The sequence below is a fragment of the Ptychodera flava genome, chromosome 5, assembly GCF_041260155.1.
Source record: "Ptychodera flava strain L36383 chromosome 5, AS_Pfla_20210202, whole genome shotgun sequence".
Taxonomy (NCBI): Eukaryota; Metazoa; Hemichordata; class Enteropneusta; family Ptychoderidae; genus Ptychodera; species Ptychodera flava.
In genome coordinates, this window is record NC_091932.1 from 306,848 (window position 1) to 331,905 (window position 25,058).

The 25,058-nt window shown below is 39.3% G+C and overlaps 1 protein-coding gene across 2 annotated transcripts in view; it reads left to right on the forward strand.

Annotated features, from left to right (window-relative positions):
- Positions 1 to 1,853: 1,853 nt before the first annotated feature.
- The window catches only part of LOC139132394 (glutathionyl-hydroquinone reductase YqjG-like), an 87,479-nt gene continuing 64,274 nt past the window's right edge, over positions 1,854 to 25,058 (forward strand). Inside the window, exon 1 of one of the 2 annotated variants that reach the window (XM_070698721.1) lies at positions 1,854 to 2,231. In XM_070698721.1, coding sequence (XP_070554822.1) covers positions 2,123 to 2,231 — 109 coding nt within the window. In that variant the 5' untranslated portion in view covers positions 1,854 to 2,122. The remainder of the gene's footprint in view (positions 2,232 to 25,058) is intronic. The other variant, XM_070698722.1, reaches the window with a different exon arrangement.

Here is a 25,058-nt window from a genome sequence, read left to right on the forward strand (position 1 = left end):
AACAGTAATTCACGGGTATATACATATTATCACTCATAATAACAGTAATTAACAGTATTAACAGCTATGAACAGTAGATACAGTGAGTAACAGTAATGCACGGGTATATACATATTATCACCGATAATTACAGTAATTAACAGTATTAACAGCTATGAACAGTAGATACAGTAGGTAACAGTAATTCACGGGTATATACATATTATCACTCATAATAACAGTAATTAACAGTATTAACAGCTATGAACAGTAAATACAGTGAGTAACAGTAATTCACGGGTATATACCTATTATCACTGATAATAACAGTAATAAACAGTATTAACAGCTATGAACAGTAGATACAGTAGGTAACAGTAATTCACGGGTATATACATATTATCACTGATAATTACAGTAATTAACAGTATTAACAGCTATGAACAGTAAATACAGTGAGTAACAGTAATTCATGGGTATATACATATTATCACTGATAATAACAGTAATTAACAGTATTAACAGCTATGAACAGTAGATACAGTAGGTAACAGTTATTCACGGGTATATTCCTATTATCACTCATAATAACAATAATTAACAGTATTTACAGCTATGAACAGTAATTCACTGGTATAACATATTATCACTGATAATAACAGTAATAAACAGATGATTAATATTAATGAGCTTATGAATATTTATGCTACTTATTAATATTAATGAATACGCCATCTTGTTACAAATTACATGGAGCCACTACCCGTCTAAAACATAGGGGGATACGCATCTGTATATTGATTGGCTAAGAAACAAGGGTTAAAGGCTGTGAACCCCATTCAAACTCTGTATACATATTCATGATTGGTTTTCCCGCGTTCTGTATGAATTGGAACAGTGTAGGACTATGTTAACGCGAACGACGCACTTTTACAGCGCTGTAACTATGCGATGACCTCACCCCAGCGTTCAGAAAACTCCACGTATTTGATACCCGATGGTAAGATGTTTAATGCTTTCATGAAGTTTATCTCGTGTATAAAGATTCTGTATACATTTCTTTTGAAATTGTTAGTGTTAATTGTCGATTAAAAGTGACGTGTAAACCCGGACGTTGTTTTGCCGTATAAATAACTACACCGTGCATGTGTGTCGGCGAAGCCACAGACGCTGCACAGACACGCGTGACACTGTGCATGGAGGGACATTACGTACAGATACCCACGTACCCTGTAACTGAAGTGGTACGTCCACGGTCAGTGTATACGTGCGTGTAAACTGGCGGCCATCTAAGTATGAATAGGGAGTGGCGAAGTCAGATTTAGAGCAAAGTTTCGCCGGCGATTTTTCAGTAACTAGACCTTGAACACCAAAAATAATTAGTTACACAAAGTAATGCAGGTCTGGTCTTGGAGGAAATACCCAATTGGGGTCGTCAAAGACTTGTTAACGAAAAGGACGCACTTTTTAAGAGGACCTTGCACTGGCCGCGGTCAAAAATAACATCGGGGATTCACGAAAAACTACTCCACAGAAGTTGATTTTTTTCCCTCCAGACTATGATAACACTTGTTAGGAACGAATAGAAAGGAATAGAGGATTTATTTTTCATCAGTGTTTTGCAGCTCCTAATGTTTTATTTAGTGAGCCCCTGATCTAAAAGGGATGCAGCAAATAAATAAATAAATAAATAAAAGGACAACTTGAAAATCTATGGAGCGCTTTAACGAAAATCTGTATTTTCCCACTACGGAGAAAACCGACCAACCGTCACTTGTGAGCGCTGGGTGTGCGTGTTGGTTTGAAGCAAAATCCTCATTATGCATGCAAATTAGGTACCCAGCTCTCAGCGTGCAATGACCCTAGCGCGTTCGATCACGGGCACTCTGTTGGTCTATCAAACGAACTCGAATTCGAAAGAGAATCCGAGACAGAATCTGAGTTCATTTACCAAGCCTAAACACGTAACGTCATCATGATTCAGCATATCCTATGCTTGTCGAGCGATATCGGTACGCCTTGACTCAAACAAGGTGAGTTGCTTACTAATCTGGCGGCTGTCTCCTCACTTCACTCTTTTTGGGGAAGAACTTTTTCCTTATCACTTTCGACGTCAAGATTCTCTTCAAGAACATTAACTGTCATGTCTTCAGGGGGAAAACCGGAGAAAGTCAGTGTTGAGGAGGCGATGGATAGACGAGGGAAAGGAGAATTCGTGAGATCAGCAACAGCTTTCCATGATGATATAACAGGTGATACAACTCGACGTGGTTAAACACACAGGTTATCGTAACGTTGCTTGGATAGTCGTTCGAGGCGGGCGGCCGCAGGTCGCCGTTTCCAAGTAAACGGCGACCTGCGGCCGCCCGCCTCGAACGACTATCCAAGCAACGTTACGATAACCTGTGGTTAAACATGGACGTAATATTACGTTAGTTGTCTAGAGATTATCTTTCTGTATTTGTATCTAGCTGGCATCTGCTTTATCTTATGTGTGCATGCTCATCTTCGCTAGCTACAATTTTACTTGCTGGGATTGCCACTTGACCCACGGGCGCTCGTTATCGTTAGTGCCCGTGCGCTACTGCGACGTCATACTCACTGGTGTCTAGTATTTATTTATTTATTAGCCGTGTTCACAATAATGACATTGGCTCACTATGTTGTGCAGTGGCGGGATCGATGGATCGAGCAGAAAATCGATCAATCTAGCAGACTACCCAGCTAAGAGCGCCTGTGCTTGGACCCCGGCGCTCAACTTCCCTCACGATAAATTCTGATCGATTTATACTTAAACACGACCCCTGTGAAGAGCGATTGCTGCGTTGTAATTCCACACTGTAGTATCGAGTGAGCTAAACGGCTGGACCCCTATCAGCTCTGCGTGGCAGGCCGGGGGGGTTCCTATTCAGAGAAGTGGTATGGGTGTGTGGCCGCACACAAAAAAAACTGGGCCCATTTTAGACCTAATATCTCGTTATTTTAGGACCCCATTAAGACCTTTATGGCTTTTGACCCAGGTTAAAAGTCATAGTGTCTAACTTTGCAAAAGGATACAGGGTAAAAAGCAAACATTTTGCATAACTGGGTTAGCGGTAGGCCTATATCGTTGCTGGCCAGGCCATATGTCATATGACTTCCGAAAAACATTTCTGGAAATACTAAAAAATTTGGGTGAAAAGAAAATGTCTTTCACCCTCACAAAATTTTGGTCCAGCTTCTAAAAATTACCAGTTATCTGTAGTCACAGTCTGACTGGTGTTTTTAGCTCCCATAGCCATATGTATATATGGCAATGGAAGCTATTCTTATAGGCTAGGGAAATGTCTGTATGTCTGTATGTCTGTATGTCTGTCCGTCAACATCAAAAACTCCAAAACCGCTGCACATTTCATCTTGATATTTGGTGTGTACATTGATGATTGATGGGCTGTAGATGAGATTTTGTTCAAATGAAGTTGTCATTGCCAAAAATATGCAAATGAAATGAAAAAATGTAAAAACAGTCAAAATTGAAAAACTCAATGACCACTGAGCAGATTACATGAAAAATTTGCATGTAAGTACTTTGGGCTGACCTGAAATGATTGTGCTTTTTTGATTTTTTGATATTGTTGAAAATATGCAAATTAGTGCCAAAAAAGGCGTTTTTGGTAGAAAATCTTCTTCTTCATAACCGCTGGTCAGACAGCTTTGATATTTGGTATACAGGTCCCTAGGGATAACCCAACTTGGATTTGTTCAAATTGTGATGAAATATGCAAATCTGTATTTTTAAGGAATTTTTTTGTCATTTTTGGTCAAAAATTTATTTCATCAAAACCACTCGTCAGACAGCTTTGATATTTGGTATACAGGTTCCTACAGATAAACTAAATATGATATATAGAATATATGATGAAATCTGCAATTTTGTATTTTTGGTGCAATTTTTGCCATTTTTGGTCAAAAAATGTGTTTCTCTAAAACTACTTGTCTGATGCCTTTGATATTTGGTATACAGGTTCCTAGGGGTTCTCTTAGTGTGATATAGTGAAATTTGATGAAATCTTCAATTTTTGTATTTTTGGGTCAATTTTTGCCGTTTTTGGTCAAAATATTTGTTTCTCAAAAGTTAGTCACGTGATAGCTTTGATATTTGGTATACATTTTTATACATAGTTATGATGAAATCATCAATTTTGTATTTTTGCAGCTAATTTTGCCATTTTAGGTCAGGCCATCCTGAAATGAGCTATCAAAGATCTCAACCTTCTTCATCAATACATATGTCACGAAAAGTTGCTCTCTACATAACACAGCAGAGCTCTGTTGACTATTGGGTCGCTTGTTTTTTTCAAAACCGCTGGTCAGACAGTTTTAATATTTGGCTAACAGGTCCCTAGGATGACCTTAGTGAGATGATTTCATACAGTCAGGAAATAGTTAATTTTGTATCCATGTCTATAGTAGCTTCAGGGACATTGGCCCTATGTTTAAGATAATGCGGTGATTCAGTAAGCATTTGAAATGGTAAACTGTATTTGGTGTTGAAATGCGGTAAAAAATAATGAGAAAACATAGCTGAGGTGATTTCAGCATGTTTGGTTTCCAACAAATATATTCAAAGTGTTTTTCAATGTTAAAGAGTGATGGAGGGGGGGGGGGGAGTCCTGGCAGATTTTGAAAAAATCCAAACAAATGTCAATAAAAAAATCAGCCACAGAAGGTTTGTCAAAAAGAAAAGGTGGGATAGTGGGAAAAAAAGAATGTAAAATGTATCGGATAAAAAAAATAATGTTCCTCATCAATCTTCCAGACAACCCCCTTTTATCAAATGGTACACCCCTGATGTATTTTTGTGTGCAATTAACCATTCAGTGTATTTTAGTTTAAGATGTCAATCAAGTTAGGTAAGGATTTGAAAGGAATAGTCAAGTTCACCACAGTTAAATTTCTTAACTTTATCTCTTGTGTCATCATCCTTGTATAATTGGTTAAGTTTGTAAGTTGCTTCAAATGTGGATGTACCAGCTGTTCTGGAAGAAAACAATGTTTACTTTTCCCTGTAGGGTTTCTGAGTTGATGATTGTATGTTGAAATCTCTCCATGTATCTGGTGCATGGGCAAAATGTAAATATCGGTTGCATGTTATGTATTTCAGTCTATGTCAAATATTGTAAATGAAAAATCATGAACAGTTTGCTGTGTGCTTGTAAAAGATAACATGTTTGTCAATACATATTAAAACTGCCTTGCAGTTTGGTTGTCTTAAAAATTATCACAGAAGTAGAAAACGAAAAGAAACTAATCAAATTGCTGTAACATATTCACCCTCAGTGTCTGTAGGCCTATACTTAACTATTTTATCATTTCATTCAGCTTTTTGTTATATCTTTATCACTCTTCATGGGCCAAGGCACATTTGGGGTCAATGTCATCAATCTGTGCCAGTCTGTTAATGTCAGTCTGTCTGTATGTGTATGTCCATGTTTCATACAATTGTTGGTTTGTTTTGATAACTGTATGGGAGCGAACAGTGATTATTGTCACTATTTTATTAAAATTCCAAACCACAAGAAGCCTTGCCATTGTCTGTAATGTGGTCATGGTCGACCCGTCATGATAAATACAAGGAGTAGTGGAGCCATTTTGTTTGGATATTTTCTATTGGGCAAAAATCTTCCATATATGGAATTCTGACCAATCAGTGACAGTGTTTTAAAACCAGGTAGATATTTACTTTGGCTAAAGCCAGGAGGTCTCTTTCAGGTAGATAGTCCATGTAGCCGACACGACTATAGGGGTACACAAAAATTATGCAAATGACTAGAGGTTAAATATGGTAATGGCGGGGGTAGGCTGGGGGAACTACGCAGGGGCATGTATCAAGTTGCGTACATACTTAGTTACAGAGTTAGGCGGGGGAACTACGTGGGGGCATGTATCAAGTTGCGTACTTACTTAGTTACAGAGTTAGGCTCTTGGAACTACGCGGGGCCTGTATGAAGTTGCGTACTTACTTAGTTACAGAGTTAGGCTGGGAGAACTACGCGGAGGGGGGGGGGGGGGGCTGTATCAAGTTGCGTACTTACTTAGTTACAGAGTTAGGCTGGGGGAACTACGCGGGGGCCTGTATGAAGTTGCGTACTTACTTAGTTACAGAGAGTTGGGGGAACTACGCTGGGGCCTGTATCAAGTTGCGTACATACTTAGTTACAGAGTTAGGCGGGGGAACTACGCGGGGCCTGTATGAAGTTGCGTACTTACTTAGTTACAGAGTAAGGCTCTTGGAACTACGCGGGGCCTGTATGAAGTTGCGTACTTACTTAGTTACAGAGTAAGGCTCTTGGAACTACGCGGGGGCCTGTATGAAGTTGCGTACTTACTTAGTTACAGAGTTAGGCTGGGAGAACTACGCGGGGGGGGGGGGGGGGGGGGGGGCTGTATCAAGTTGCGTACTTACTTAGTTACAGAGTTAGGCTGGGGGAACTACGCGGGGGCCTGTATGAAGTTGCGTACTTACTTAGTTACAGAGAGTTGGGGGAACTACGCTGGGGCCTGTATCAAATTGTGTACTTCCTTAGTTACAGAGTTTGCAAGAGAGAACTACGCATGGGGTGGGGGGTGGGGGGCTGTATGAAGTTGCCTAATAGTTACAAAGTTAGGCTAGGGGAACTACATGGGGCATGTATCAAGTTGCGTACTTACTTAGTTACAGAGTTAGGCTTGGGGAACTATTTGGGGGCCTGTATCAAGTTGCGTACTTACTTAGTTACAGAGTTTGGCTGGTGGAACTACGCGGGGGCCTGTATGAAGTTGCGTACTTACATAGTTACAGAGTTATGCGGGGGCCTGTATGAAGTTGCGAACTTACTTAGTTACAGAGTTAGGCTGGGTTAAGTACGCAGGGGCATGTATAAAGTTTAGTACTTATTTAGTTACAGAGTTAGGCTGAGAGAACTACGTGGGGGGCTGTATGAAGTTGCGTACTTACTTAGTTACGGAGTTAGGTTGGGGGAAGTATTCAGGGGCATGTACAAAGTTGCGTACTTACTTAGTTACAGAGTTAGGCTGAGAGAACTATGCGGGGGGGCTGTATGAAGTTGTGTAACAGTTACAGAGTTAGGCTAGGAGAACTACACGGGGGCATGTATCAAGTTGCGTACTTACTTAGTTACAGAGTTAGGCCTGTACAAAGTTGTGTACTTACATAGTTACAGAGTTAGACTGGAGACAAATAGGGGAACTACAGGGGGTATGTATCAAGTTGCATACATACTTAGTTACAGAGTTACCCCCGGTAGGCTATGGGAACTATGCGGGGGCCTGTATGAAGTTGCGTACTTACTTAGTTACAGAGTTAGGCTCGAGACAGTTAGGGGAACTACGCGGGTACCTGTATGAAGTTGCGTACTTACTTAGTTACAGAGTTAGGCTTGGCGAAGTTCGTTGGGGCCTGTACGAAGTTGTGTACTTAAATAGTTACAGAATTGGCCAGGAGGAACTACACGGGGGCCTGTATCAAGTAGCGTACATACTTAGTTACAGATTTTTTGCTGGTGGAACTACGTGGGGGCCTGTACAAAGTTGCGTACTTACATAGTTACAGAGTTAGACTTGAGACAAATAGGGGAACTACAGGGGGGTATGTATCAAGTTGCCTTCATACTTAGTTACAGAGTTAGGCTATGGGAACTATGCGGGGGCCTGTATCAAGTTGCGTACTTACTTAGTTACAGATTTAGGCTAGGGCAAGTACACGGGGGCCTGTATCAAGTTGCGTACTTACTTAGTTACCAAATTAGGCTGGGGGAATTACGCGGTTGCTTGTATCAAGTTTCGTACATACTGAGTTAAAGAGTTTTGCTGGGCGAGTATGCGAGTGCTTGTATGGTGACTGTATCATCAACCATAAAACCGTTTGACAAGGTTTGGGGCATCGTCATTGTCAACACAAAAGATTACGAACCTTGGAAAGGCAATTATGCAACACTCAGTATCATACACAACTAGACGGTGACGACACAGAACAAACAGTAAACAAAAGTACACAAACTATTAAACTAAATGTACGAGAGCAAACACATTGACCATGATATTTATAAGTATCTTGATCCAAAAACATAAATGTCCATACTCCGCAGTGGTACTCATTGCCTACAATTCACAAACCACCACCTGAAAACTCAAAATTTGCAGGCAGACCAATAATCAGTGGCTGCTCCACTGAGTCCCACTTACAGAATTACAGAATTCCTGGAATACTTCATAAAACCACAAGTTCAGCAACAACCAACATATATAAAAGATACAACAAATTTCATACAAGAAATAGAAAAGACAAATGTCCCTCAACAGGCATTTCTCTTGACACTCGACGTGGTGTCAATGTACACAACTCAATTCGGCTAGTCAGTGAAACACTAAACTCACAAACCTCGCATAAAACAAAATACAGCATCAAAAAATGATCCACTGAAGAATTAATAGAAATGCTATCAGTAATTCTTAAACACAACAGTTTTGAATTTAACAAGCAATATTTCTGCCAAACCCGAGACTGCAGCATGGGATGAAATGCCTTGCTAGAGGAAATAGCCAACATTACTTTTCATAATCGTAAATCACCACAACAACATTAATTTCTGGAAAAGATTCAGAGATGATATTTTGCAATCTTTCTCGGAACAAAAACTGAACTCACAAACTTCATCCAAAAAATCAACACAATGCACCCAACAAAGGTCAACACAAGAAATTACATTTCTTGATGTAGTTGTTTTCAAAGGTGCAAGATTCTACAAAGAAAATATGCTTGACATCAAAACACATACTAAACCAACAGACACATTCCAATTTCTACATAGAGAATTGTGTCACCCAACGCCAACTTTTAATGGCTTTATCAAAGGCGAAATCCTTTGATACGCTTGCACTTGTAACAACAATGACGACTTTACTAGAAAGGTCGCTTTCTTTACATACAAACTACTCGACAGAGAATACAAAAACAACGAAAGCACGAAATTAACAGCAAAAATAGACCATATTATCTGAAATACACTAACAAACCGCACAGGTACATGTAAAGAAACAACAAACGAACTCATCTTCAGCACAACATACAGCCCACACATCAAAACAAAAGATCTTAGGGGAAGTCATTTGAAATATTGGGGCTGAACTGGAGAAGGATTCAACACTAAGGAATGTATTCCCAGAATCACCAATCATTGCATACAAGACAAACAAAAATCTAAAAGACTAGACAAAACAAAATTTACAGAAGTAAAAACAACAGAGAAGAAACAAACCGGAACACCAAACGGACTCACAACAAGACCCAAACATTGATATACTTGCCTTGCTACTCGAAGAGCAAGAACACTAAAATGCATTAAAGTAAATTTTAACAAACACAAACTGAGGAAAGAATCTACACTGCGACTTGACCACACTTGGGTTTCAAAACGCAAGCGTCATAGGGCCACTCTATCAAATAAGCTTTCCCCACACAAACAAAACATTACCCTACACACTTATGCAAACTTCCCTACATATATCCGAAGCGAAACAAACATTATATTAACACAAACAATCTGATAAGAAAGTAGGAACACATATCGAAAACGAATCAAATACAAACTCGACACAAAAACATTTTGGATAGTAAGGGGGGAGCCTCTTTCACATTTTCTTACATTAAGATCAGAAGGGGCTGTTCCGAGAGATGTAACTGTATAAACTGTGAAAACAATGTCGGGCAAAGGCTAGTTTTAATGGCGGCAGAAAGTGAATAGAAGGAACGTAGGAAACGTGAAGGAATGGTCGTATTAAAGCAAGTACCGGTACACGCGTACGGGTAAGTGTTTAGCTCCATGGCTCGAGCAAGCCCCGTTCAACTGATTCAAGAAAATCATGATCAAATGTGATCTCAATCTAGCGTGTAATTACTGTAATATTCAGCAGATATTTAACTTAGATTAATTGACCTTTTATTGCATGTTAGATTTGGTAAGTTGGTATGCTTGTGACAAATCAGCCGCCATATCAGCAGCAATATCGCAAACATAATAATCAACCCGTAACCTCATGCGGCATTCTCGGATATGTTGTCAATGGGGGGGGGGACCCCCTCAGGAGCATGCGCAGCGTGACGACTACTGCGCTTTAATAATTTCCTCAGAATGGAATCTTGTAGATGTTGATAAAAGAATAAGAAAAAAAATAAATTTTACTTAATCTGCAATATTTCTATTGTTGAGAGAGTTATTACTTTGTTATTTGGTACATATATTGGGAAGGACAATGTATGTGATATTTTTGTTGTAAAGAATAAAATTGATACGTATTTTTGAGGTTTTTTCAATTTTTGGTCTAAGGTATTGTGTTCAGGAATTACATACCAGGTAGCAGGTATCAACTTTTGGTTTTTAAGTTCAAAATATTGATGAAATTTGGCTATGTAAATATGAGTGAATTAGAAGATTGAATTTTGTTATTGTTACATGTAATATTAACCAGTGCAGCTGACACACTGTTTTACAAAAAAATTGTCATGGAAACATCTATATGTTGTGTTTAAAAGAAGTTTTGGGGTACAGATCTGGTAAAGTTTTGCCTGTTTTATTGAAAAATGTGCCAAATATGATATTCTTGAAGTCCATGGTCCAATTGCAACAAATTGAGAATTGAGAATTGCTGCACATTTTGTGTGTATTTGTGGTAGATACATGCTCAACTGTAATTGAGTGTTTGTTCAAATGAAGTCAGCCATAACCAAATAAAATGCTAATGAGCAACAAAGTAAACTTAGTGAAAATCTCAGTAAACAGTGGTTAGATTGTCTTGGCAAGGCAGCCAACATACTATATTTTACAAGAAGGTTGCATTGAAGTCACCATGAGTGAATCTCCAAGAAGTGGTATACAGATCTTGTGAAAAACCAGCATTTCATTTACAAGGTTCAGGATAACATATTAAGTATATTCGTAATAAGTGTCATCTGTATAGACAGTAAACTTTGCTGCTTAATAACCCTTTTCCTGCCGAGCGCCCTTGTCCGTTATCCTGCCAAGTCAGTAGAAAACGGCCCCATAATATGTGCCTGCAAAAGATTGGCTCTCCTGCATGTTATCCTGCCAGGCATTTTGGCAGAAATCGCCCATTTTCAGGGTAGTTTTAGCCGTACTTATAGGTGTTAGACTTCGATAATTTCTACATGCCCGTAGACAGGGGAAGGAGCTCAAGGGTTACTGCAGAAAAAATTTGAGGTCACCGGCTTTGTTTGCTCCTGGGAGTGCGTCATTTTATTGCCGTTTCATGTTTATTTTTTCGGAAATAAACTCCTTCAGTATTGCGCACGTCCGCTAGGCACAAACATCACCTCACTCATCTGTTAGTCAGAGACCCTGGGGGTCGTGCTAGGGCTGCAGCAGCACCGGCAAACCTGTTCTGTTTCCCCAGGGTAGGGTCAATTGAATATGTACCTTCAAGGACTTGGCAGTGTAGCACAAAAACTATGTTTTTGCCGTTGTATTAACGACTGAGCCATTGAAGCACAGCTTCACGTAGTTTAGCCAGCTCATTTGGGAGTTGGCTTACGAGTGTTACCGTTCATTACCGACTTAATCGAGTGGTCCTCAGTCAGGTACGGGTTTGTACCGTCATGGCTTTGGCTGCAGCTAACTAGTGATAACCAGTCACTACACCCAAGTCATTAGTCTCACTTTTGCGATACACGCTTACAACGCAATATGCTTCCATTGTTCTAGCCATCCATGTGTCCACATGCCTGGCGGCCATTTTACTGCTAGCTGGTTTGCATAACAAAAGCAGTCCCTGCTAAGTGCAGGAGGTATCCCCGTAGCATTGACCTCATGTCCCCTTTTTAATTCTCCGTACGCAAACAGCGTACGTAGTTACCAATGCGTCGTCAAGAGGATAGGTTTGCCTGCAAACCAGAGCCAATACTTCGGACGATGGAATAAATAAGAAATCTAAAGCCACGTCCATTGAATGGCACGGCCAAGGCGGTGAAGGACGTTGCCTGGCTTGAACTTGCAGAGCTGAAGCCCAGCTTAGTACGTCGGAAACCAGTTTGTAATGGTATTTCTGAGTCGTTCATATCCGTTCCGTCGGAGGAACAAGTCAAGTCGTCCCGTCAAAAATACGTTCTCATTTTCAGTCATGCACAACTGAATAAGTGACTTTCGTCTCGCACCATCTGCCAAGTCGTTTGCAAGAGGTAGCCTTCTAGATTAGCATTGCCGAGTTGGTCAAGTTCGGCAGCAATCTCTATAGTGCCAGGCAAGTACATCCAACTCCGCCAGAAAACGTCACCATGCTATCCTGCCAAGTCCGCTAAAAAGCGGTAAAAAGGCCCGATTTCCACCGACTTGGGAGAATAACGGTCACCAGTGCTTATATTCTGGCTACACCGAATTTCAAGCGGATTTTCACCGACTTGGCAGGAAAAGGGTTAATCCAACAAGGTCAGGTTTCTAATCACAAAACTCTTACATCTGTAGATGTAAATATAACAATTTTGTATGACAAAAATGCTTTGAAATTTGGTTTGAAAGGTTTCTGTTTTTAGCTACTATAGACTATAGTCTATAGAAGCTATTGGGATTATCCGTCCGGCGTCCGGCATCAGTCTGTATGTATGTATGTATGTATGTATGTACGGTATGTATGTATGTATGTATGTCCGTTTGTGAGGCGTCCGTCCACTCAAATATCTTGAGAACCGCAGTACTTACTGATTTGATATTTGTTGTGTAGATGAAAAATATGATTTTGAGAAACTGTTTTTTTTAATTTTTTGATATTGTTGAAAATAGGCAAATTAATGCCAAAAAAGGTGTTTTTGGTAAACAATCTTCTTCTTCGTAACCGCTGGTCAGACAGCTTTGTTATTTGGTATACAGGTCCCTAGGGATAACCCAACTTAGATTTGTTCAAATTGTGATGAAATATGCAAATCTGTATTTTTAAGGAATTTTTTTGTCATTTTTGGTCAAAATTTGACTTACATTGTATGTAATTCTTGTACTGTATAAACCCTATCAATTCACCCAGAAAGAAAATAATTAATATGATTTTAAATAATTGAATTAATTAGGAAATCATCAAAGCCAAAATAAGGCCACTTTCCTGAATCCCAACTTTGACATATTCTGAACTGTCATTTATTGTGCCCTGTATGTTATCTAAAAGAAATTGCTCATAATAGTTTGTCATGATAGCGTGGTCAAATAAATAGAGATAGAGAAAGTTCTAATTGCCGTTTATCGTTGACTTGGTAAGGATAAAATAAAATTACTTTTTGAGGAAAAAAATAGAGTGGTCAATTAAAAGAGTGGTCAAATTAATAGGGTTTTTATGGTAAAGCTGGGCTGTAAGATTCCTCATGTGCTATTTATAGCAATTATGCAATCTGAGTAAACAGTGCAATGAAAGTGTTACATGATTCCTTATAATGCTTTTGATGACCTTGAACTTCTTAAGTTTCAAACATTTGTCTCTTCAGTGTGCTTTCTCTGAGTACGTACAGTCTCAACTTATTCAACAGAACTTACTTACAATGGTCAGGCCATCCTGAAATGAGCTATCAAAGATATCCACCTTCTCCATCAATACATGTGTCACAAAAGGTTATTCTCTACATAACACAGCAAAACTCTGTCAAGTGTTGAGTCGCTTGTTTTTTCAAAACCACTGATCAGACAGCTTTAATATTTGGTTTACAAGTCCCTAGGATGACCTTAGTGACATAATTTCATACAGTCAGGAAATACTTAATTTTGTATCCATGTCTATAGTAGCTTCAGGGACTTTGGCCCTATGTTTAAATCATGTAAAAAATAAAAAAGAGGAACAATTATGGCCAATGACTTTCATGATTTTTCATGACATGTTGTGCAAGTTTTGTTTCAAGAACTCTATTTGTTGTTTGTGTCATAATAACAGTTAGAAATAAATAGAAGTTTTTTGTCCTTGTCTATAAAGAGAGGGGTCCATTTATTCACCAGCATTTATGAAATATAGATCTGAACGGAGTTAAGACCAATTTTTGTTTAATACATGTTTTTTTAATTAAAGGACAGACAACTTTCACAAAGGACCTGGAATTTTACCGTGCTCCTGGTAATTATCATCTGCAGCTATAACACAGGGGGCAGATGAAAGTCCCCTAGGGTGGGGAGGAGGTTTTCTTTGTACAACGGTTTACCTTTAATATTTGATTTTATTAATTTTGACTGTGATATTTCAAATAAAGCTTTCGACTCCAAACTGTCTGACTGTGTTTCCGATTCCTTATCTCCTCTTCAACCAGTGCACATACCACTCTAATTGCTGCGCAAACATTGCCAACTTGTTAATGACTGAGTGTATCAGCAGATTAGCTTATGTAAGTCAACACCACAGCCGTCCCACATGTAGTGAAATAAAGAAAGGGTTGAAGATCTCAGACACAGTGTCACAAAAAAACGCAAATCTGAGCAGATATAGAAGTCAATCGAAATTTAACGACTATCCAAAGCATCGCCATACCGATGAACTGTTACATGCCAAAGTACGCCGTCTAAAATGGTCATCTTGAGCCAGAAAACCAACCTACATTTTTGAGTCGGTCATGGTCCGATGTCGTCCGTAAGAGCGGAAGTCGGAAGTAGAACCCTTTGACCTCAAACCTGTTTTATTTCCAGTCCAGAAGTAAACATATTTCCCTTGATGTTATAAAATGAAAAGTTCGTACATTCTATATTAGCACGCTACAAGACTGGTTTTAATCAATCCTACAAAATCAAAACAAGGATTCAATTTTTATCCTTTTTGCCACAAAAACGTTGATAACGATGAGTTTGAGAACATAAACAAATCTTTTGAAAATTCTGCACAGAAAGAGCTGAAGGGTGAGGTATCACGTTTCTCAGAAAGTTGCCTCTCGCATCTGGCACATGCATCTACACAAACCTCCTTGATCAATCGAGGTGGTAGCTTCTTCAGCCACAGAAAAGGAGAATTTTTTTCTCCTTTTAGCGAGGCTCGGACAGCATCAACCGAACGAACACTGCTGCAGGCAGCGCAATATTGATGTATGTCAGTATTATACACTATCTGTATTATTCTATGCCACCGTCGATGCATCGTCACTGTACATCTAGCGTGTATCGTAAACTTAGCACACCGTCATCGACTTTGACCATTGATGCAAAAAAAGTCTATTTTTTACATCCGGGCTGTGACCGACTCGTTTGCCCGGTTTCCCCGATAACACATCAGCGACTATCCATACCAACGAAGTTCTCACCTACTGTAAGCTTATTAGTTGCCACGGACACCGTCCGGGGGGACTTATAGGTTTGGTCATGTCTGTGTGTGCGTGCGTGCGTGCGTGCGTCAGTGCGTGCGTCCGTGCGTGCGTCCGTCCGTCCGTTCACGCAGATATCTCAGAGATGCCTGGAGCAATTTCATTCAAACTTGGTACAAGGATTACTTCATATGTCATACAGATGCACGTCGATTTGTTTTGTGACACGATCCAATATGGCTGCCAGGCGGCCATTTTATTACGATTTTTTCATGTACAGAGCCATAACTCAGGCATGTTTCAACTGATTTTATTCAAAGTTGGTACAAGGACATTGACCAATGTCATAGATATGCATGTCAATTTTTTTGTTGATACGATCCAATATGGCCGCACGCGGCCATTTTGTTACGATTTTTTCATGTACAGAGCCATAACTCAGACATATCTCAACCGATTTTATTCAAACTTGGTACAAGGACATTGACCTATGTCATACATATGCACCTTAATTTGTTTTGTGATACGATCCAATATGGCTGCTGTGCGGCCATTTTGTTATGATTTTTTCATGTACAAAGCCATAACTCAGGCATATCTCAACCGATTTTAATCAAAGTTGGTACAAGGACATTGACCTACGTTATACATATGCACATTGATTTGTTTTGTGATACGATCCAATATGGTGGCAATTTTATTACGATTTTTTCATGTCTTGAACTACAACTCAGACATGTATCAAGCGAATTTATTCAAAAGTATTTTTATCACAGACCTAATGAAGAGGACTCTATCCTCTCTGAGGACCTGTGATCAAAGTATCCATTAACAAGTGGGGACTGTGTCATCAACGATGACTTGTTCCAAAAGAACCTCCACCATGTGCACATCGTATCAAAAAAACATCTTGAATGGCAAGGAACACGACTTAGACTTCCTAGTATTACCCCCGGTATTACCAGGCTTACGAATTTGCTTACATTTTCTTGCCTGTTCTCATTTAAAATGTTAGTGTGTTTTTCCCTTCCACGTCCATGTCAAGCGTAAGTTATAGTATTTTCCCCAAAGACGGACAGCTTTGTAAAAACGTCAGCGGCTGCGTTTATGTTGTTGCGCGACACAACAGAGGGTCCACACTGACTTTTATATATTTTGGCTGTATTTTTATGCACTTTCCACTATTATCATTCTTCAAACACGCAGCTCAACGACGGCAGAACATAATATGAATGAGCTAAAAGCATGGACTTAGCTTTTTAAAGTCCTAGGGTAGGAAAATGCAGTCAGGAACTAAATCTATGTCATCAAAAATTTTGTAACGTTGCTGTTCTCCTTCAGGCTGTTCAGATTTATTTTAATTTTTCTGAGCTGTCTCACCACATGGCTGTTGTTTTTGACTTTTAACTTTTCTACATTTTCTCTCCTGATCGGTCGGACGGTAGCCTAGTTGATTTCATAAGAGACAAGGAGCTTCAGTTTCTTTCCACGAGAATATTTTAAGCGTCCACGGTCATAGATTTCAGGTTTCCGATTTTTTCCCAATATTTTCTCTCCACAACCGATCGCACCAGGTCGTGGCTGTAAAGTGTTGAATTTTCACGACATGTTTCTCAACGACCGTGGCTTTCAGGTATTCGACTTCATTTTCTGTCCACGGACGGATGAGGTCGTGGCCGTAAAGTGTTAAATTTTTCCCGACATTTTCTCAACAATCGGTCATGAGGTTACGGTTTCAAGGTTTGAATCTGACTTTTAGTCTTTTTTCCTGGTAATTTTTTTCAACGATGGGTCGTGAGGTCGTGGCTGTAAAGTGTTGAATTTAGCCCGACGTTTTCTCAATGATCAGTCGTGAGGTTATGGCTTTCAGGCTTTGACTTTTTTCCTGGTAATTTTTCTCAACGACCGATCGTGAGGTCGTGGCTGTTAGTGTAAAGTGTTGAATATTTGCCAACATTTGCCTACATGACCGGTCGCGAGGTTGTTGCTTTCAGGTTTTCGACTTTTTTCAGTAATTTCTCTCAATGGCCGGTCACTAGGGAGCTCCTTTATCGTTTATTTATGAATAATAAGTTGTTTACCTACCTGTTTATTTACAAATTCATGAATATTTTAAGCGTCCACTAGTTTTTACGGACGACATCGTGACACTGTGTCTGTGATCTTCAACCCTTTCCTTATTTTAATGCGTGTGGGACGGCTGTGGTGTTGACTCAATCACTTAATCCGCTGATACCGACAGCGGATAAGCAAGTTGGCAATGTTTTCGGAGCAATTACAGTGGCGCATACACAAGTTGGAGAGGATATAAGGACTTGTCGGTAATATATAAAGCAGTCAGACGGTGTGGAGTCGAAATCTGTATTTGAAATACCACAGTCAAAATTAATAAAATTACTTGTAGTAACAAAGAAAGCAGTCAGACGGTTTGGACTTGAACTTTATTTGAAATATCACGGTCAAAATTAATAAAATCAAATGAGGTAAACCGTTGCACAAAAAACTCCCTCCCCACCCCAGGGGACTGACTTCTTTCCCCTATGGCTATAAAAGCAGTTTATCTGTCGAGGAATTAATGTGTATGTACAACAGCCCTGGCCAAACATGTGGATAATAAAGTCCAAAGGTTATTGAAAATAGGGTTTGTGCAATTTGTATGTGAATTGATTTGTTAGGTGTGGCTAATAAAAATTGCTTGTGGCTAAAAAAAAAATGATCATTTTAGCCACGCTAACAGACTGTTGCTACAAGGAAAAAATTCCTAGCGCCAACACTGTCACTAATTATGATATACCGGTACTACTAGGTTGCATGGTATTGCCTAAGTGTGTGTGATCAACAGTTGCAACAGTTTCCAACCTTTTCATACTTCAATGAACAGTGCATCAAAGATTTTTCAAATGCACTTGACTACGAATATCACAAGCTCGAGGTCCATAAAAGCTATTAAACATTATGTATACACTCTCTCTGGCTTGCCACGTGCAACCAAATGTGAGCATAGTGTCTCACTTTGACACTTTTTTTTCAAAATGGGGGTACACAGTAGTAAAGGAATCCGGCTTTCAAAAGTGATCAAAAGTAATCATTTTGAACTAAATTTCTCACTTTCTTTGGAACAGAGACATTCTTTTTTTGGGAAAAACACACATGTCGAGTCGGATTTGTGGTAGATGACGTCTTCAATTTCACAGAATCTGTGACAAAGTAGTCTAGGTGGCCGCCTCCATGTAAACAACCAGAAGTACAACTTTTCAAATTCTTAGGTATATAGAGATTCCATTCTAAATACATTCATGTACATGCGTTAGTCTGAATGCTTGCTCTCGTCATTGCCACAAAATATCGTTACTATCATGCTAAAAAATAGAAAAAGAGAAAACTTTTGTGCATATGAACGAGGACATACGCTAAAAGTACTGGTATTGAATTTTAGAAAAGCGTCCTCTGTGTCAGTAACTAGATGCAAAATTTCCCAATTTTTTGATGGATCGCTAGCTTTCAGCTTGCAATTGAAAGTTGGGCAGTGCAGTTACTATTGCAACGATAATGATGGCATAATACATTCCTTGCTCAACACAATAGGTTGTTATCAAGGTTAAAGTTGCCAATTCATGTCCAACATTTCTACACATTAAACAGAAAATCTATTCGTCTGACGTCATGTACATGTGTAAACCATTTTCATCAGAGGGTAAACTGGGCATAGTGGTGTTGCACAAGTAACAATTAATTCTAATTTTACCCTATACTATTACTAATCATCAATCGATACAAATAAAATTTCTAATCTTAACCCCTGGTGCGACCGACACCAAGGGCTTAGTTGTAACTGTTTATTATAATGTGACTTCACTTGCAACTCTATGAGTTGCCTAGCCCCATGACTTTATAAAATAAATCACCACAGTAAAGATATGTGAAAAAAGCTTAAAATATACAATAAAGTGAGTGCAGAGTGAAGGCAAGGGCATACATGTATAAAAATTCTTTTCATCAGTCGTCCGGGGGAACTTATAGATTGGGTCATGTCCGTGTGTGCAGGCGTGCGTGCGTGTGTCAGTTCGTTCACGCAGATATCTCAGACATGCCCCGGTCAATTTCAATCAAACTTTGCACAAGGATAGTACCCTTACCCATACAGATGCACATCGATTTGTTTAACAATGCGATCGAATTTGGCCGTGTTAGAGGACTTTTTAGTTTACACCTCCATAGACTCCCGTGTATAAGGCAGTTCTCCATAGACTTCCATGCATAAGGCAGTTCTCCATAGACTCCCATGTATAAGTCAGTTCTCTGTAGAGTCCCATGTATAAGGCCAAGAAAAATATAAATTTAGTTTCTCATTGTATTCATATTGCAAAAAGGATGCAGTGACACAGTTTTTAGTCCCTATTGATGAAGTCCAGGGGGCTTATAGATTGGGTCATGTCCGTCCGTCCGTTCGTCCATCCGTTCATGCAGTTACCGTATTCCTCCGATTCTAAAACCCCCTTTTCAGAACCAATGGCGACGGAAAAGATGTGGGGGGCTGTATAAACGGATGTCACCGCGAAATCGAACGTCGTAGTTAATTTATGCTAATTAATGCAATGTTATGCGAATTTTATGCCAATGTTTTTTTATTCACGCGAGCGCTGCAGACAACTCATACTTTGTGATATCGACTCATGGCCATGCTGTGTCGATACTGGCAGTCGAAACTGTACAGTATAAATTAATGGAGATCTACAAGTTTTGAAATTTAGCGTATTTGCCATACCCTCTTTTGCCAAACAATACGATAGCAATAAATGTTCGTATTTCGTGTATAGATAATCACCACGATACTTCGTTGCGCTCCCCAGCAGCAGCTAGCTCCCCATAGCATGGCCGCAAAGGTCAGACAATGAGTAAAGGGAAAGTCCCTAAAGTTCCGCTGGCTATGATTGGTCAATTCACGCAATAGGTCAAAGGTGTCAGTGCATGTGGTCAGGGCAAAGTTCTGTTCAGCACATGCATGTGTGGTGTCCGTCCGATGTTTTCTTTTTACGATTTTCAATTAGCGTACTCCTTAAAATAAACGATCAATTACATGTTGTGAGTTTATTATTTTGCTCCTACGGTAGTTTCAATCTCGAAATGAAATGTGATCCTACGAACAGGCAGGCGCTAGGCTCGAACATGGTCCCTGGTGGAGGGACTGTGGCTCGAACTGATAAAGTGTTGAAACATCAGCTGGCCGAGACAAAAGATTGCTACGCCAATCTGCTTACGATTTGATGGATTGAATTTTTGGCAATAAATCTTTGAAGTTTTTTATTATTTGTATTGATGAACGAAATGTCTCTTGATGTGGAATTCAGTCATCTATGATCAACTGTTCGGAATATGGTACAAACATGCACGTTTTTGTTCCAACTGTAAGTGTATAGGGCCGTTTATGAAGTTTGGTATTTTTCCCTCGCAAAACTTCGAAAGCATGCATGATCTTGAAAATCTGTTACACTATCGCCTGCTCATTGCCGGGACTAGTTCAGGAAAAGGACACACACAAGCAAGAAACGCCGTTCAAACAATAAATACATTACATGAGAAAAACTATGTGCAAAATTGATAAAACATAAACGAAAGAAAGTCAAAGAATTTTCAGTTCATGCGCGGAAGAAACTTCGGATGTCGCGTTTGTCGATACAATTGCCCTCTTCATCGAAGTCAGACCCTTCGAAGTCTATATCGTCATCTTCCCCCTTGTCATCAAACACGAGTCCTACGGCTTCATTTGATAAGTTGTCATTGAGTACCGGAATCTCCTCTGAAATCATGATGTCTTCAGTTCCGTCGAGCACATTCGCGATACCCGTGGAAAGGAATGATTTTTTCACCACGTGAAATGAGCGAATCGTACTTGATCGACACGTTCAAAAACTCGACTATCGTAATGTTCATGTTATGGTAGCCAAATGGCATCGAAATATTCGATTCGTACTTGATTAAGATGTTTAAAAATCTGCTTATTTTGACGGTAGCAAAATGACAGTGACGAAAAGACGGCATTGTACTAGATCGAAACGCTCAAAAATCCAACTCTTTTAATGTTCATTTACATAGCGAAATCCAAGTGGAATTTTATCGCTAGGAACGATAGAACCGTTCCCGATTGAAATGTTCCAACACCAAATAATAGTGTGCTTGTTTTGAGGTTTGATACTTCACTGTGGCACTTATTTGTGACTTTCATAAGCAACGTAGGTGTCTCGAATATCCTTGTCTCATTACATGACAATGGCTCTATTGTTCCGATCAGAATTTAGGTGTACCCCCCTGGGGGGCGTTATAAACGAACTAACAGCCAATTACGAATCGATGAAATAATCCTGGGGGGCGTTATAATCGGGCGGGGTTTTAGAATCGGAGGAATACGGTATATCAGACATTTTGACAAAATGTCACGTGACCCCAATAACCGTTGACCTCAAATATACATATTTGTCTATAACTCAGTAACCACAAGTGCTACACCCTTCTGGTATGATGGACACCTTATGACGCCACATATTATACCTCATTAATTATGTGCATATCTAATTTTCAGCAAGCCAATAGAGCTAGAGGTCTGATTTTTGGTATATAGGGATAACTTAGCGATACAATTTTTTTGACAAAATGTCACGTGACCTCAATGACCTTTGGCCTCAAATATACATATTTGTCCATAACTAAGTAACCACAAGTGGTACACCCTTCATATTTGGTATGATGGAAGACCTTATGACGCCACATACTGTACCTCATTAATTATGCACATATCTAATTCTGAGCAAGCCAATAGAGCTGGATGTCTGATTTTAGGTACATAGGGATAACTATAGGATAGAAATTTTTTTTTACCAAATGTCATGTGACCTCGGTGACCTTTTACCTAAAATATATGTTTATGCCAATAAATAACTAACCACAAGTGCTATGTCCTTCATATTTAGTAGGATGGCAGACCTTATGACAAAACACACTTTACCTCATTAATTATGTACATATCTAATTCTGGGCAAGCGAATAGAGCTAGAGGTCTGATTTTTGGCATATAGGGAATAATTAGCAATACAATTTTTTTTTCAAAATGTCACGTGACCTCAATGACCTTTGACCTTGATTATACATATATATGCATAAGTTAACTCAGTAACCACAAGCTCTATACGCTTTAATTTTGATAGGATATTAGACCTTAAGATGTCACATCTTGTACCTCATTTATTATGCACATATGTATTTCTTGGCTGGCTTATACAGCTACAGGTCTGATCTTTTTTCCCGATTTAGAACCATAACTTAGACATGCCTCATGTGTTTCAAATTGGGAACAACGACATAGACCTATGTGCCCATAGATCTCAACATATACACTCCAGTGATACTACTTAATGCAGGGCTTGACAATTCCTATCGCCCGACGCCCTGGACAAGTGAAATTTACGTTCGGGCAAGTCAAAATAAACAAGTTGTTTATACAACTTCTAGCACAATCAACGCGAACCTAAGTTGCGGTTTGTGCACGTGTCGCCCGATTTGCGTTGTCGTTCACACAAAATAAATGTCAATCACTGACTTTTTTTCAGATACAATTGTGACGTTCTTCTGGGATTCACTTGCCGACTCACACAATGTTGCAATTTTTTGATGATCCACATGAAATTGTTTCATCGTCAAATTAAAAAAGTCGCTTAAAAGTTGGCGTAAACAGCATTTCTTTGTTGTATTCTGACTGCTCTGCCCCAACAAATTAGGTAAAAAATAGCAAAACCCAATCATGGGTGATCGACTGCACAGTACTTCAAAATAATTTATTCGGCCTCGCTAGATAGACGAACATTATTGGCAGATAGTTTGTGGAGTGATCACTGTAAATATGAGTATTTTACGGTAATATTTCCACTAACGCAAACAAGGCATTGTGCATTTTTGCAAGCCGGAGCGTAATTTCCACTCTGCAGACCTACGCAAAAATCAAGCAAAGCTGTTGCCGTAAAGAGGCGCGTAGTTTACGATGATGGGTATTGTGCAACTCTGAGGAACTACGTTGTGATGATTTACGACGGCGCCACTAGGGCCAGCGTGAGTGGGATCGTCTGAGCATTGACGACTCAATGTGATGATTAGAACGATGATTCTGACAAAAGATCTAAACAAAAGCGTTATGATGAGGAAAAACGCTGTAGATGTTATCTCCCGAAATGGAAAGCACAGTGGCCTTGGTTGAAATATGACGGTTCCAAAATGTTCTCTACGTCGTGTCTCAAATACCCCACCATTGCCAAACTATGGAGGTAGGAAGAGACTACAGGTACCTCCATGGCCAAACCAAGTGAAATGCTTTTCTTGACAGATGCGACATGTTTCACGTTGAATCGATAAGGTCTCACGAGTTTAGTCAACTGCATTTGGACCGTTTGGCGCATCGCAGATGAGATCGTGACAGGGACAATGATTGTGGAAATTTTGTGGGTCCCGCTGAGCCCGATACGGTTACACTTGCCAACACCCCGATTGCATGCACTCGCAATGCGTGAACTGAATGATGACGACCAGCGACAGAAACTGACCGATCTTTTTACGACGGCATTTATGCTTGCCAAACACGTTAATCCGATGTATGATATGTGCCTTCAAATTCAATGTTAGCCCTGCGTACATGTCTGTGTGTATCTGGTGTTATACGGCCTCTTGTGGTGGAGGCCATAACGCCGGGAACACACAGACCGTATGCAGGCCTACTTCAATGTAAACTTTTGAGATAAATTGGCGTCAACATTGGCGAAAATTACCAAAATAAGAAAGCCCTGAAAGCCGCTACGGAATTCATCGCAAATATTTTGGTCTTGATTATTACAAATGGAGGACAAGTGAACTTTTGAGAGGACAAGTGAAATTGAATATCCACTTAACCGAAAGACAAGTGAACTGGAAAAAAAATTGTCAAGCCCTGTTAATGACCACATTTCCCTGCCCCATCAAGACTGATACTCCTATTACAAGTAGGGACTATGTCATTGTCAATGACTTGTTTATAAAGTTTTTCAATAAATTTTGCAAACTGCCATACTGCCTCAGAAAACCTGTATTTTTAAGTGTATTATTGAGTAATCTTTCACAAAATGTGTCCAAAATTGTTCCAATGTAAATATGCCTGCTGTAGCTGCTAAATATTGTTGGCATATAAATATAAAGCCACATTCATTGTCCACAACGTTCTTATCACAAATTCTACAGATATAATCATGCAGTTCTAAACATTCCTGTCCCTTTACTGAGGGGTAAAATACTCATAAAGTTTAGCTAACAAAGACAATTGATGACCACTTAAATTAAAATTTACATATTTTTCAACTTTATACTGTGATTTAATTTTCATATAAGTATGTAATGAAGGTGTATGTTTCGTATTTTCCAACCACTCTGTTTAGTATATGTAACAAAGGCTTCTCTTTAAATAGTTCTAAATCCAGTTCAAAAAGGATCTGTTCATCCAAGTCAACCTTTTGCAAGATACGATAAATGTTTTTACTTTTAAAACGGTTTTATCAATGTTAATTTCTCTACGCAAGAAATTGAAAAAGTTGTCAGAAAAGCTAATGCTGGTAAGTAAACTAGAATTATTCTAGTTTATTACCAGCATTAGCTTTTCTGACAACTTTTTCAATTTCTTGCGTAGAGAAATTAACATTGTCTACATACATGCGGTCATCAAGATTGTCCTCTAAAACTCACTTGTGATGCAACATACGCATATGCATGT